General features: G+C 38.3%; 1 protein-coding gene across 1 annotated transcript in view; it reads left to right on the top strand.

Annotated features, from left to right (window-relative positions):
• The first annotated feature begins 2,878 nt into the window (after window positions 1-2,878).
• CLCA2 (chloride channel accessory 2) overlaps window positions 2,879-15,958 on the top strand; it is a 30,373-nt gene continuing 17,293 nt past the window's right edge. Inside the window, exons 1-6 of the mRNA XM_030825111.1 lie at window positions 2,879-3,170; window positions 4,078-4,215; window positions 7,133-7,283; window positions 9,575-9,683; window positions 11,081-11,240; window positions 13,231-13,458. Of these exons, the coding sequence (XP_030680971.1) occupies window positions 2,985-3,170; window positions 4,078-4,215; window positions 7,133-7,283; window positions 9,575-9,683; window positions 11,081-11,240; window positions 13,231-13,458 (972 nt within the window). The 5' untranslated portion in view covers window positions 2,879-2,984. The remainder of the gene's footprint in view (window positions 3,171-4,077; window positions 4,216-7,132; window positions 7,284-9,574; window positions 9,684-11,080; window positions 11,241-13,230; window positions 13,459-15,958) is intronic.

Here is a 15,958-nt window from a genome sequence, read left to right as displayed (position 1 = left end):
ATTGAAATAAACACTTAAAAATTGTATTCCTCCTTTCTTTTCCTTTAGGTATATTTTCTTTCTCAGATATTATAAAATCTAAAATCTATGGCTATGATCAGTTAATTTTTGTTTAATGAAAGGATAAAAAGTTCACTTTATTGACAAAGTCACACTTCACAAAAAGATGCTGTGCTCAGTGTAATTTCTAATTCCTTTACTCAATTTCATTTTCTCCACCTTTTCAATTTTGTCTGCTGTAAGGTCAGCCTGATGAAAGAAGAAGGCAGTAAAAAGAGACCTTCAGCTGGCCCAGTCCCAGGCCTGGTTGCTGATAACAAAAAGGGCTCTGAATTATAAGTTAAAAAAAAGCAGACAGACAAGAGTAGGTATCATGCCTAGACTCTCAACCCAGGCTAAGCAAAGCCTGAGTGAGCTTGTTCAGGTTTCAACCCAAGTGAAGCGGGACAAAATTGTTCATTCGTAGCTGTTCTTTATAAAGTTGCATGCGCTCTCTAGCCAATATTTTCCACCCTCACATCCCAAGGGAATCATCGTAATGATAAAAACAAGTGAAGAGAGTGCTCAATGTCAGTCCTCAATCACTCCCTCCCACAGCAAACAACCTATACAAGTGTCAAGAAAAACTTCCCTGGGTGTTGGCAAAAAGCCAGTCTTGCAGTGTGCTTACGAGTTTAGTTTTTGAGCATATTGGTTTATCGATGGGAATATTTTTATTCTTAAAATCACAAGAGGTTGGCATAAGAAAATAAACTGCTAGGGATATTTGAAATGAAGTGCATTGTTCTGCTCAATGAGTCACATTTACAGACAGAGCCTTTGGAGCTGCCACACCTCTAGCCTTCTACTCTGAAGACACAGTGAACAAGCAGAAAAAAACTAGGGCTGGGAATTCAGTTCAGGAGAAAAGGCAGCTAAGCTGACCTTTGAACTTTAGGGTAAGACACTTGGGCAGCCACGTAATGATCAGCGCCGTCTCATTCTCCAGGGAGAGCGCCATACTCAAGCACTGCCTGTCAAGAGGGAGCAAGACGGAAACTGCTCTAGAACAGAAGAGATGCCTTCTAGAAAACAAGGGTGGGGGAAAGAATTTTTACACTATAACCCGGGGCTCCTTCACTATCTTGTTTTATTTACTTCTGACTCCATTCATTCAGTCATTCAACAGAGAGTTTACTGAGCTAGGTGCTGGGGAAGTACTGAATGAAAACAGACTCCATCCCTTCCCTCATACAGCAGGAAGCTGACAATCAGTTATACAATATAAATGTGACATTGTTACCATGATCATACTGCAAAGGTGAGTTATCTGATGCTATGGAAACGTGAAAGAAGGGAAGTTGACTTAGTTATGGAGCTTTCATCAGGCTGACCTTACACAAGCCCAGGCTTCCAGGACACCGCTGGAATTTGAAGGAAAAGCAGGTGAGAAGAAGCATGAGAATAGGATGCAAGCAAGACAGCGAGGGGAAAAAAATTCCCTCAACATCTGTCAACATTGCAGTGCAATATCAAAGCCCAGGTTCAGAAGAGTCCAACCTTGGTAGGAAGAAGAGTGACATCACACTGCCCATGAAGATGGACAGTACAGCAGAAAAGAGACAATGTTGGTGAAATCCCTGTTGAGAGCAGAGACAGACTGTTTCCTAACTGCTACACTCCCCTCCTCAGAAATGTTCCGAGACGGGGCCACAGCAGGGAAGAGTCACAGGTTTTGCTTGCTGTGGACCTCTGACGCTGTGAATAAAACTTTTTCTTTAGTTTTACGATAGCTGTCACTGTGCGGTGTTCTTAAACACAAAGAAGAGGGAGAAACGAGATTACTAAGATAATTTAGTAACTAAGAGAGAACATGATATACTGAAAAACAGTGGAATTTGGAGTCACTTGGTTCATTCTAGTATGATGATAATACTCCCAACCTTGAACAAGTTACTTAGATTTTTTTTGAACATTAGTTCTGTCACCCATAAAATAGGCATAATAAAATCCATTGCTCAAAAAATGTTAGTTTCTTCTCTCATTGGCTAATTTTCATAATCAGAATTTCCAAGACTCATTATTTTCATTTGAAAAGTACAAATTATACCTGCATCAAAGTATTGATATTTAAGTGAGTTCATTTGTAAACTTTAAAGCATGAGGTAAATATCAGGTATTATGAATCAGTCATAAAATATTTGCGATGGTTACTATATATTAGATCATGTTTTTGGTCCCGGAGAAATGGAGGGTTGACTGAAGCAGGGCCTTGCCCTTAGAGAGCTGAAGGAGAAATCTATTCTTCTTCCTGATGCAGAGAGAAAAGGTAGCAAGGCCAGAGGGAAAGACCTGCACAGGCACCCAAGTTCCTGGCAGTTGGCCCTCCCTGGGGGATATCTGATATCTGACCCCCAGCCATCAGCTGAGAGCTTGCCCAGACTATCTGACCCAAGGGCTGGAGGGACTGGGCTGCAGAATGGATTTCTAAATCTTCAAAATAAACAGGCAAGGAAATCTTGCAACAAATGAAAAATGACTTGAGGGCAGTAGAAAGTACTTGTGCCAACTGATGGAGGAGGGTATGAAAAATGAGGAGAGGAAAATCACTATAGACTTCTGTGTTTCTACTGCAAGTTGATTGAACAGTCCAGATATACTGATTTCCAGCCCAGATTTCCTGCTTTTAAGCTCCTTTGGTCTTATTTCCCTCTTCTTTCTGAGAAGTTATAAAATGAATGAAGGGCAGAATGTTTCTTGCCCAACCATGATTCAGGAGGCAGCTCAGCCACAGAACAGGCAAGTGTAGCATTGCCTAGAGGAAAAGGACTTGTAGAGGCAGGTCCCAGATGGATCCACCCCAGACTTTTCAAAGAAGACACCTCCTTCATCTTGTGTTCTAAAACCTTGCAAGTTCAGGAAGAAACCATCTGCATCCATATTGAAAACCTGAAACAATGTATGCAGCAGGCTCAGTGTGAGTGAACTGGAGGCTTCTCTACAGCATGACCCAAAGGAGCATTACAGGTCCTATTTGCGACCTGAAGTTTGTGACTCTCCTGGTTGTCTTAAGTTCAGAACTCCCATTCCTGGGAGCTGGAGTACAGCTTCAAGACAATGGGTATAATGGACTGCTCATTGCAATTAATCCTCAGGTACCTGAGAATCAGAACCTCATCTCAAACATTAAGGTGAGTGGAAATTATGAAATTGATACTAGTATCCCATTTGATCAGACCTGTAGCCTTATTTAAAAAGCTAACTACCCTGCCCGGTTTGTATTTGAGTAACAGAGAGAACAGCATTTTTAAAAGATAGCGCCACAACGTTATGATTATGGCTAACTAAGCCAGTTTGTTCATCTTATTCTGTGTAGTCTCAGCTCACAGAGTGTTGATCTAGCCCTCTCTTTTGTTATTGTTGGTTGCTACTAATTTCAGCTCTTTTGTTTTCCTACATGACTGTTTTTGGGGTAGCAATTTAGAAAAATAACAACCCATTGTGGCAACAAAGATTGAATATTTAACTGATGAATAAGCATGATAATGAGCATGCTTTTTAAAATCATATTGCTACATTCCATCCTGAGGGTGAGAATTCTCAGGCAGAAAGGGTGACAGTCTGTATGGTGGGCCAAAAAGCAAAATTATTTCTTTTCACTTGAATGTGCTGTAACATAATTGACTATTTTTACTTTAACATGGCAAGGGAGGATCATAGCTCTATGACGTAAGAGCCTCCTTTTGGTATTGCTTCAGTGAAATCAGTAGCATCATAAGGTGTGGTCTTGAATGTGCCCACAGGTGTGACATGAAAAGGATTTGTTCCGTAAAAGCTTCAAAGCCTTTCTCAAAATTGGGAAAACTATGAAGGCAAGCACAGACATATAATTAGTGTCCTAAAATCTTCCAGATAATCATTTAAAGTTTTTTTAAAAAATTTGCTCCTATGTTTTCCCAAAGTCTAGTGCTTTCTCTAAAAGAAATGGGTCTCTTCAAAATATTTCAATATTTTTTATTACTGTTTAAGCACACCAAAAAAACAAAACATACAGGATTTACAAGTGGTAAAGTAAGTTTTTCTTTTGTCTGACTATAGGAAATGATAACTGAAGCTTCTTTTTACCTATTTAATGCTACCAAGAGAAGAGTATTTTTCAGAAATATAAAGATTTTAATACCTGCCACATGGAAAGCTAATAATTACAGCAAAATAAAACAAGAATCATATGAAAAGGTAAGAATCCAGGATTTCATTCAATGATCTCAAGGGGAAAAAAACACCAAAATATACTGTGCTTAAACTATAAAAGTGAGAAGTTAAGTAAAAACAAATCACTAATATTAACAATGCAAATAATATTAATGGGCAGAATGTTATCAACAAAATATATGAGAATAAATGAATGCAAATTGTGCAGTAAAAAATGAGTCAAATGCCATTGCCTAAGTAGTTTCTCAGAAGATCTCTTTATTTTGTAACTTATGGAGTCCTTTCTGAAAAGTTTGGTTGAGGATCAAGAACTAGTTTTATCCTACTGAGGATGAGCTGCAAAGGGAACAGTTCCAATTATGACTATACCCATTTACCATCCCGTCAGGAGCAATAAACATGCATGTCCAGACAGAAATATAAACCACCATGCACATAAAAATATGACTGCCGTCTTATTCCATGGTGTAGATTATCAGAATTTCACATTAGCTCAAGTCCAGGATATTGTTTTAGGGGAATAAGGAGATTAGAAGGAAGGCAGGAAGGATGTGGGGATGTGGGTGAGTAGGGGAATGGCTACCTTTTTTTTTTTCCACCTATAGAAGAACTTCACCTTGAAAGGCTCTCATAAGTTGCAGATCATGATTAAGCACCCATGATGATGTCTGGTACATGCTAGTGTGCACACTATAAATAAACGATAAATAATGTAAATAGTAAATCACTGTTTGAAGTCAACTGTGAACAAGAGTCCATTGCAGCTACCAGAAGGGCCAGAAGTAGAGGCATTGGCAACTTATCTCAGGGTTTCAGCAATGGAGTGGGTTTGAGATTGTAACTACATCTCTAACAGAATGACTCAAACATGTGGTACAGCTTTCCCCTTTCCTTATATCTGACCCTCAGTATGAAATTTCCTAAGTCTGTTTCGTTCTTAGCTCTCCTTCAAAGCTACTCTGTCAGAAATTGAATGGTATAGCAATCCAGATAGGTACCCCAATGTCCTGAAGAAGTTAAAGAGCCTGTGAAAAGCATTTGACCTATGACCAGATGAAAGCATTTGAGAATGCTTGCACATGAAGATAGGATAGGTGGGGGAACTGGGAAGAGTTAGTGTTTAAGCTCCAACTAAGTGCCAGGCATCTTACATATATTATTTAATTCTCACATAACTTCAAATTAGTTTCTGTGATCACAAATTAAAACACTGGAGCTCGAATAAGGTATGGACTTTGTCCCAAATCTAACAGCTAGTAAATTACAGAGCCATAATTTGAATGTCTATTTGACTCCAAAACCCATGCTTTTTGCACTAAGCTTTGTTGTCTCTAGCTGTCAATAGAGATTTAATGCATCCATTTGGCCTTCAATAGAACTAAGAAGTATTGGAGACAACAAACACCAAAACCAGGTTGCCATAGGTAACACTCTTGATCCTAATGGAGGGGAGAGAAATAAGTAAAGCAAAAGTGAAAATATGAGTGAATGGAAAGACCAAAGGAAACAATAGTCCCTGAATGCTGTTCATATATGTGTTGGATACCAATTCTTTAACCTCGGAATGTCAATTAAGCAAACACTTAGTGAATGATCATTATGTACGGGGCCATGCTAGGCACTGCAGAGAACCTAAGGACCAGCAAGGTAGTTCCTGTCCTTGCAAGTCTACAATGTGATGTAGGTAGGAATCAAGGAAGGGGGAAAGGGTTAGGAAAAGTAGATAAGAGCTGAATTACTGTGGTCTATAAGGTATAAGGTAACCCCAAACAGCCTCTTAGTATTCCATTCCATGAAGGGCACTCTTTCCTTTTGGCCTCAGGACAAATTTTCAGACATAGGAATGAGGTTTTACCCAAGCGAGGACTATCCAAGAGCGTGACCTCTTCAGCCTTTTTTGTAGGTACTTCCTTGTAATGACCTTGGCTTGAATTCTTATCTTTCTAAAACTAAATGTTAATTATTATAAAAGTAATTTATACTCATTGAAAAAAATTAAATAATGTAGAAATATGGAAAATAAAAATGAAAAATATTATTGTCCTCTTCTCAGTGTCACACACACAGACACAGATGGACACACATACACACACACACACAACACATATACATATTGTACATAGAGTGATAATTATTTATATTGGATCATATTAGATCTATTTTTTCAAAATCAGCTTTTTAAAAAACTTAATAGCATATTTAACTTTTAAGGGCATATCCAGAACAATATGTTATCTTTCTTCCTAAAAATAAAAGAAACGATGTTATATATAACATTTTCTTGTCTTGATAGTTATATGAGTAGATATTTCGGTTTTGGACTTAAAATATGTTTTAGCAACAGTAATGGAAATGGTCAGGCCATAAGATGAAATATAACTTCATTGGAATGATCGTTTTGCTGATCTAATTGGTTACAGGAAAGAAAGAACAAATTTTCAAAGAAATAATGTTCTATTGTCTTACACCAATAAAATAACCCAAAGAAAGTTGTTCACAAAAGGCTGTAACATTTTACAGCCTTCTGAATGGTTCTAAATGATGTATAAATGCTTTTAGAATTTCTTCAAATATTTTAATTGCATTTTATAGTGTTTTGTTATATCAGACTTTTACAGGATTGACTTTTGATAATATTTTATTCTTGAATGTGGAAAGATCAAATGGAAGTAATTAGGTTCCATAAAAACTTGCTAAGTTTTCATAACATAGACCTTTTTGGAAATCCCAAGTGATTTTATTGATATGTAGCTGTGGGTGCATTTTAAACTCCATCCATAATGTGTTTTTCTTCAATTCTGTTTTTAAATTGGGTTATAATTACATACAATAAAATGCACACAACTTAAGTGTAAAGTTCAAAGTGCTTTAGTGAATGTATACATTTATGTCACCAACAACAGAGCTGAGAAAGTATTATAAGGCATTTCTTTTAATTTAGGCAAATGTCATAGTGACTGACTGGTATGGGGCACATGGAGATGATCCATACACCCTACAATACAGAGGGTGTGGAAAAGAGGGAAAATACATTCATTTCACACCTAATTTCCTACTGAATGATAACTTAACAGCTGGCTACGGATCACGAGGTAAGTGGGACCAATAAAACAATAGCCATTGGACAGTACTACTTATAACATTATGTTCTTGGTGCTGAAAGGGACTCACTCACAAAATCTGAAACTTGTCAAGGACTTACCACTCGAATGGGGAGATAGGCCATATGCCCATGCAAAGATGTGGGGCTAAAGTGAACTAGAAAGAGTTCAGCACCAGATTAGTGGCCCAGAGAGGAGTGCTACAAGAATTCAGTCAAGGAAAGGTCATTTAGAGCCAAGGGTGGTCAGAAATGGCCTCACAAAGGAAAAGGTCTTCAAGGTTGAACATCATTTTGATAAATGGAAAGAAGGGAGAAAATAGTGGGAAGACTATGAAGAAAACTGTGGCAGCAGAAAAATCAAAGGCATATAGGAGAGACAGGGACTCCGATGATGGTGCAGGGAGACTGTGGGCAGTGGGTGAAAACGTTGAAACATACATGAGGGCCAGGTGATGCACTAAAATGGCCACATTTTCAAGTCATCACTCAAGGTTTCTAAGCACAGGAGTGACTCCACCAAAGCAGTGTTTTAAGATTAATCTGGCTTCCTCTGATCAATGAGGGAGAAACTGGGTATCAGGAGAATAATTGGGAGAAGTCAAGGTATGAGGCCACAAGACTTAAAAATGGGTGGAGACAGTGAGATGGGAAGGATAGTAACAAGGACACTGAGGATTTCCTATGCGCTAGCCGCTCTGTGGTTTGCTTTTCAAATGTTATTGTACTTAATTCTAGCAACTCTAAGCGATGAGAAATACTCCAGAGATAAAAAACAAAAAGAGGTCTGAAATGCTTCAGAAGGAAAGGCAAGAGGCATGTGGAGACAGCATTAAGGAACAAGGCACACACCAGGTTTTTGTCAGACATGGAAAAAACCAGCTTCAAGAAGAAATCCCAGAAGTCTGGATCTAGGCAAATTCATGGTGAAGAGCAGTAGACTATGCCAGGGAAAGTGGTTCATCCTATGGTTAGATATTGATGGCTGGAGTTTGGGAGAGAATTCAGGGTCACAGGCCTAGAGACTGGTATTTAGTGAGTGAGATCTCAGGGAGAAAATAGTGAGCACAGTTCGCCAGTCAAGGACTATCTATCCCAATCTTTACTTTTTGTTTTTGATTTAATGTAACAGTAGTGCCTTTCAAGTGATGTCTTAATTTTCTTCTTTATCCCTGGTTAAATCTAAACTAGGGTTTTGTTAACAAGGATTTTGTTATCCTCTGTATAGTTAGCAGGAAGTGGAGTGAAACACTCCATAAAATACACTTCACAAAACACTTTATAAATCTTTAGAAAAACGTAGTTTTTTTTCTTTCCTGGTAACCATGAGATGCTGATAATCTCTGCTCAAGCATGATTTCATCAGCACTTCTAAATTTCATGAGTAGGCACAATCTTTCCCTCAACACTCACAGCTTGGACTGTTACCCTCCCTTCCTTTGTCTCGAGGTCCAAAAATTACACAATACGCCACAGCCTGAGTCAACTCAGCACACACTTCCTGAGTTCCCAGAACTTAAAATAATTCAGAAAAAAGAAATGTGTGCTTTGGGAGGGAGTTCATCTGGAAAGCTTATATGGGAAAGTTGTGGTCTGAACTTTGAAGGGAATGTAAGATTTAGAGAGAGAAAGTTCTAAAGGATCTCATGCAGAGGATGGGGGTTTCCCTGACCTAAGAGCTGTAAAATACATGTAAACATGGAGAATAAGGGATAAAATAAAAGAGAAAGGACCATCCAGGCTGAGGAGAACATTCTGTAGTCTCCTTTTTTGCTCCTTCCTCCTTCCCTAGCTCCTAGATTTCAACTATTGCTCTAGATAGAAGAATTACCTGCAAGAAAAAAAAGCAGGTCTGCTTGGATAGCTCAGACAGAAGATTAGGAAAGCTTTATTAGCCTATCTGGATATGCTTCTTTCCCTTTCTCCAAACCCTGAACTTAGAGGCCTCTACGAAGCTGAATAGAAACCTGTTGGGCAGCTTCATTGGGGAGATGAGAGGATGTGGGACTACTCACTAGCTTCAAATAGATGTGCAACGAGTAAATTACTGCATTTACAAGACCAAAAATATTTTCATGCTGCCTTTTTTATGATGGTAGGTGGTGGAGTAGGAGGAGATGGGAATAGGATAGGGGAGAGGAAAAGGGGAGAAAGGGAAGTAACTTAAACTCTTTGGTCATTCCAAAGAGTATGTGCGGTCAAGAAATGTTACATCTTCACTAGTTAGCAAGGCACATTGCTGAGATTTTAGAAGCTCAAAAGCAAAAGCTCTTTCTTCCACAGGCCGAGTGTTTGTCCACGAATGGGCCCACCTCCGTTGGGGTGTGTTCGACGAGTATAACAATGACAAACCTTTCTACATAAATGGGCAAAATCAAATTAAAGTGACAAGGTTAGTACTTTTTTTCATGTTATAATTCATTATTTATTTGACTCTAAAATTGCTTATAACTTAAGCAATTAAATAAGTGCCTAATTTAAGCAATTAATTTAATTGCAACTAAAACTTAGTTGATAAGAAAGAGATCCTTTCACTTTTCAGTTCTTAAGTTATATGACATTTTTCTTTAAATTGGTATTTATGTGGTTCAAATATCAAAACAATATAAAGAGTCATGCTTGTAGCTGTCTTGCTCACAGCACTATCTTCACTGTTTCCCCTCATGCCCTCTAAGTAACCACTTTGATTAGTTTCTTGTTTATTTTTTCAATATTTCTTCAGGCAAATTCAAATGAATAGAAATATATGTTTTTCCTCGCTCTGTGTTTTATAATTGCATGATGTTCCGTTATGTGACTATACCATAATTTATTCAACCAGTCTCCTCTTTGTGGACACACAGGTTGTTTCCCATCTTTTGTATTATCAGTAACACTGCAGTTCATAGCATTAAACATGTGTCATTTGTCATACGTGCAGACAGATTCACATATCAAATTCTTCCAACAATTACTGGGTCAAAGGGTGATTTTGGTAGCTATTGACTGATGCTTCTTCTAAAAGTGCCACTGTTTTACATTCCCATCAACAACATTTGAGATTGCTTATTTAGGAAAGAATCCTGTTAAATATCATCATTACATGTTTATTCTCTTTTTTTCCCCTGATACCAAGTGGAAATGAACTCAAAGGAGCACTGACCCAGGATCTTGCCACTCACGTCCTTCCTTGGGCTTCCCAAAGTCCATCTGGATTTCCTAGTATCTTTTGCTTTGGCCCTATTTAGTTGTTAATGCCCTTGTTAATACAGAACCCCTCCATCAAGATAAAATGCTTTAAAATAAAATAGAGTGCATTTCTAAATTAGTGAATTTTCTTAATAAAGCAGTTTTTTTGTTTGTTTTTGTTGTTGTTGTTTGTTTGTTTGTTTTTTGAGATGGAGTTTCACTCCTGTTGCCCAGGCTGGAGTGCAATGGCACGATTTTGGCTCACTGAAACCTCCGCCACCTGGGTTCAAGCAATTCTCCAGCCTCAGCCTCCTGAGTAGCTGGGATTACAGGCGCCCGACACCAGGCCTGGCTAATTTTTATATTTTTAGCAGAGATGGGGTTTCACCATGTCGGCCAGGCTGGTCTTAAACTCCTGACCTCAGGTGATCCACCTGCCTCAGCCTCCCAAAGTAATGGGATTACAGGCGTGAGCCACAGTGCCCCGCCAGTAGAGCAGTTTTAAAGGTTTGTATATATCTAGCAGGCTACAATCCTTGAAACAATTATATGAGCTAGTCAAGAAGAAACATAAGTGTTTCTAAAATAGACCTAATTCCCAGTTTCCCTTTCCATTTTTAGGTGTTCATCTGACATCACAGGCATTTTTGTGTGTGAAAAAGGTCCTTGCCCTCAAGAAAACTGTATTATTAGTAAGCTTTTTAAAGAAGGATGCACCTTTATCTACAATAGCACCCAAAATGCAACTGCATCAATAATGTTCATGCAAAGTTTATCTTCTGTAAGTATGCCCTTGGAATGACACACTCTTGCAGGATTCCTTCTCTTCCCATGTTTCAAGTATTTAAATTATAAGACAATTAAGATGCACTATACTTTAGAACTTGGGGGACCCTAGAGTTCATCTAGTTTTATCCTACAGATTTAAAAATTGGAGCCCCCAAGATAATTACCAAAATGATACCTTTAGGAAAGTGACTATTTGCTTTCCTGGGAGGTTTAACAAGGAGACTCGGGACCACAAAATAAATTGTTCTTACGGTGGTGTTCTTGTATTCTTTCATAAGAAATTACATTGGGTTAATGAGTGATATAATAAATGGTTATAATTCTCTCGTTTGAGGTAGCAGACCACTCTGTATTTGAAGTGCATTTCCTAAATCTCTTTCCTTTGTTTTGAATAGTCTAGAACTTAAAAGTAAGGTATCACCAGGGGAAGTCAACCAACTCTGCTTTGCAGAAACCCAACCTTGTCAATATTACATGCTAACTAACTGACAAGAGACTAGCATATAAATCCAGAATATTATTTTTAAAATTATTAATTAAAAAGAGTACTCTGTCATGGTGATCTCATACTTGCATCCTCTGGCCAACTTATTTTCTCTCTGGATGAAGCAGCCTGGAACAGCCAATTCTCACCAGATGCATGGAATAGTCTGAGAGCATGGAATCAGAAAGGAGGGAGTTAGGTGATTCAGAGGTTGGTAGCATCAGCCTTCATGACCTGATATATCTCTCTAAGTTCACAAAAACCTGTAAGTCACATCTGTGGGTCATCTCTTCACAGCTCTGGGGGTACAGCCACACATGCCTCTGTGGAGTTTTCTCTTTGTTTCCATGGCTGACCAATGCCCCTTGGATTGACATACTATTTTATTTCATTCTGGTTTTAGTCAGGACTAGAAGTTATTTTGTAACTTTAAGGCAATTTTTCATATTTCTTGTCCCATCCATTATGTTTCTTATTTATAGCTTTAATATCTGATACTAACCTAATGCATTCGATCCACATTATTTGTGACTAGGTACTATCTTCATGATGTTTTGAAAGACCTACTCATAAATATCTTGTCAGAAAAGTTTTACAATCCCATAACCATAGTCATGAAATGGAAGAAAAAGGGTTAAACAATGCAAAGCAAAACTAGATTCTGTTCGTCCCTGCACCTTCCTAAGAAACTCATGTCCTTCAGCAGTTATCAACCTTTCAAAGCTTCAGCTTTCTCTTCTATGAAATTAGAGCTGAGACAAGAGAGGCTATTCAGTTGCTTCTAACTCTAAGTTTCCATGGCTCTGTTAACAGGAAGTATCGACTCTTTGTAGTAATAGAACCACTGGGAATAGATGGTAATGCATTACTTAGCAATTCAAACCATATTTTTAAGTGGGGTATTGACATAGGTTCAGTATCATTCAGTGAATTATGTCTATATTTCTGTAAATTATATCTATATTTCCAAATTGAGTGGGGGTGGGGGGATCAGTAGTAAATTTAAATTGTTTATCCCCTTATCTATTTTTACAGAGATCAATATTTGAGATTGAAAAATATATATTGACTAATCAACAAATAAAGGTGCAGTGATCATTAAATATTATTCCAGGAAGTAGGCTGGTCATGATAACTTCTCCTGGCTGTTTTCTTAACACAATATTGTGCTAAGGGAGGAGGGAGATTGTTTTGTTTTGTTTTTTAAGACTAAGATTATGTGTATATATGTACACATACATGGTTTGTTATCTAATAGCAATAAACTTTAATAGAGATTGCTCTCAGAACCACAAAGGTGCTAGTGTTTCCAGCAAGAATGCCAAGGTTTATTGTAAATTTGATGTCATTCTTGAAGGAAAGAGGTATATCACTGTACCACTTTTGATTTCTTTTCTTTCAGTTCACCTTTTCTTTTACCTATAGTTTCTTGAGAATGAGAACTATGTTTGCTTTGGGAGAAGTGACTTTCTTTATTAAAGACTGTATTTATTTCCAGGTGGTTGAATTTTGTAATGCAAGTACCCACAACCAAGAAGCACCAAACCTACAGAACCAGATGTGCAGCCTCAGAAGTGCATGGGATGTAATCACAGACTCCTCTGACTTTCACCACAGCTTTCCCATGAATGGGACTGAGCTTCCACCTCCTCCCACATTCTCGCTTGTACAGGCTGGTGACAAAGTGGTCTGTTTAGTGCTGGATGTGTCCAGCAAAATGGCAGAGGTAACATTTTGAACGAAAATGAATGTAAACATTTATCTTTTTTCTATCGGTTCTTTATTATTTCAATTTATTTTAAGTTCTGGGGTACATGTGCAAGACGTGCAAGTTTGTTACACAAGTAAACGTGTGCCATAGTGGTTGCTGCACCTATCAACCCATCACCTAGGTAGTAAGCCCCGCCTGCATTAACTATTTATCCTGATGCTCTCCCTCCCCACTGTCACCCAGACTGGAGTGCAGTGGCACAATTTCAGCTCACTGCAGCCTCGACCTCTAGGGCTCAAATGATCTTCCCATCTCAGTCTTCCAAGTAGCTGGGACTACAGGTGCGGGACACCATGCCTTTTCTATCAGTTTTTAATTATTTTTATTTTCACGAGGTAAGGGTGAGAGTTGGAGGAGGCAAAAGGTTTGGAATAGTCAAGGACGTCCTATTTTTGGGGGGTTGGGAGGAACGAATTCAGAATGTGGCCAGAAGTTGAGATAATGCAGATAAATTAAATCCACAGATAATTTCTAACCCTTATTTTTGCTACTAATTGAAACTCTTTCCAAACAAGATCCTTTTCCAAAATTCTTAACTATAATGATCCAAATTCTTATGTATAATGAAAAGTTCCTGCTGGCTACATTCTACTCACTGGTAAATATCCCTGGTTGAGGAAGTAAACTGTGAATTTGCAGTGAAAGTGAATGTCCATTATATGGCTATTTTCCATGTCATTGTGTACAGAAGACCATATCTCAGTCATCTAACAATCTAGCAGCCTCCAGCTGCTTTAACTGATTAAAGTCTTAGTCTCCACAATCAGGCAGCTGTATTTTAATCCTGGCTCCTTTACTACTGTGTCATATGTCTTTGTTATAAAGAGCATGATGGCCTCCCTGAAGCAGCTTTCTCACCTGTAAGATAGGGATAATAGTGCCTACTTTTATGAGAATCAACTTTTAAAGTTCTAGGAAATCTGCAAACCAGTAATTAAACATAGCTATTAATAACAAATGATATAAGCTTACAATAAAATATATGAAAACAAATATATGAAATACTCAAAATTCATCACTTCTTAATTTTTCCTACTATTTTTTACTATTATCTATGCCCAGGGTCAGCAAACTATGTCCCACTACCTGTTTTGCATGGCTCACAAAATAAGGACGGGTTTACATTTTAAATGGTTAAAAAAAACAAGAGGCTTTTTCATGACATGTGAAAATTATATGAAATTCAAATTTCAGTGCCCACAAATAATAATTTTATTGGAATATAGCAATGCTCATTTGTCAACATATTATCTATGGATACTTTATTGCTACAGTAGCAGAGCTGGGGAGTTGCAACAGAGAACTTATGGCCAGCAAAGCCTAAAATATTTACTATCTGGCCCTTCACAGAAAACTTCTGCTGATCCCTGAGCTAAATTCTTGAGGTTATTTCTGGTCTATTGCATCTGTATGGATGTGCTACTACAATTTCATCCCAACTGTGCACTCAGTGATGTCACATTGACAGCAGGAAATCAACCATGGTTTCACACATGGAAGAGTATTTACCCCGCAGAAACTGGCAGTTGCTACGAATCAGGCCTGCCTGCCTTCCTGCCTGCCTTCCTCCTTCCCTCCCTACCTCCCTTTTTCCCTTCCTTTCTTTTATTCTTCATCAGAAAACTGTTATTAAACATTTACCAGCATACCACTGTCTACTTCATAGGGTTATTGAGAGGGGAGTAAATGAGATAATATGAAATTTTTATTCAAAATAAATAATAAATGGTAGCTGTTTATTTTAACAGTACTTGTCCAAGGAGAGAATTTATCCCCTTGTGCTTTGTGGATCAATAGTCTTGGAATACTTGCCTTTTCGGCCGATATCTGAAAAACTAAAAACTCCACTAATATAGCCAGCATTTGAATAATTGTGTTATGTTGCCTACGTGCAGTTGACTAGGGCATTTTTTTTTGTTTTTTTGGTTTTTTTTGAGATGGAGTTTTGCTCTTATTGCCCAGGCTGGAGTACAATGGTGCGATCTCAGCTCACCGCAACCTCCGTCTCCCAGGTTCAAGTGATTCTCCTGCCTCATCTTCCCTAGTAGCTGGGATTACAGGCATGTGCCACCACACCTGGCTAATTTTGTATTTTTAGTAGAGACGGGGTTTCTCCATGGTTGGTCAGGCTGGTCTCGAACGCCCGACCTCAGGTGATCCACCCGCCTTGGCCTCCCAAAGTGCTGGGATTACAGGCATGAGCCAACATGCCCAGTGGCATGCTTTTCTTAAACATGGTCTCAGAGTAATTTATATTGGCTATCAGCCTGTATTGAGCAAGAATGATGGAACGAAGAGGAAAGATGATGGTACTTGAGAGTACCATCTGAAATACGTAGAAGGGAGATAAGCCCAAAGTAACAAACTCATGGCAAACCAAACTTTCCTCCCTTTTCCTGCCAACAACGTCATTGAAACATTATTGCCATTCATTATCAGATGCCTACACTGCACT

The sequence above is a fragment of the Nomascus leucogenys genome, chromosome 12 (assembly GCF_006542625.1).
Source record: "Nomascus leucogenys isolate Asia chromosome 12, Asia_NLE_v1, whole genome shotgun sequence".
Taxonomy (NCBI): Eukaryota; Metazoa; Chordata; class Mammalia; order Primates; family Hylobatidae; genus Nomascus; species Nomascus leucogenys.
This window is presented reverse-complemented; position numbering and strand designations above follow the sequence as displayed.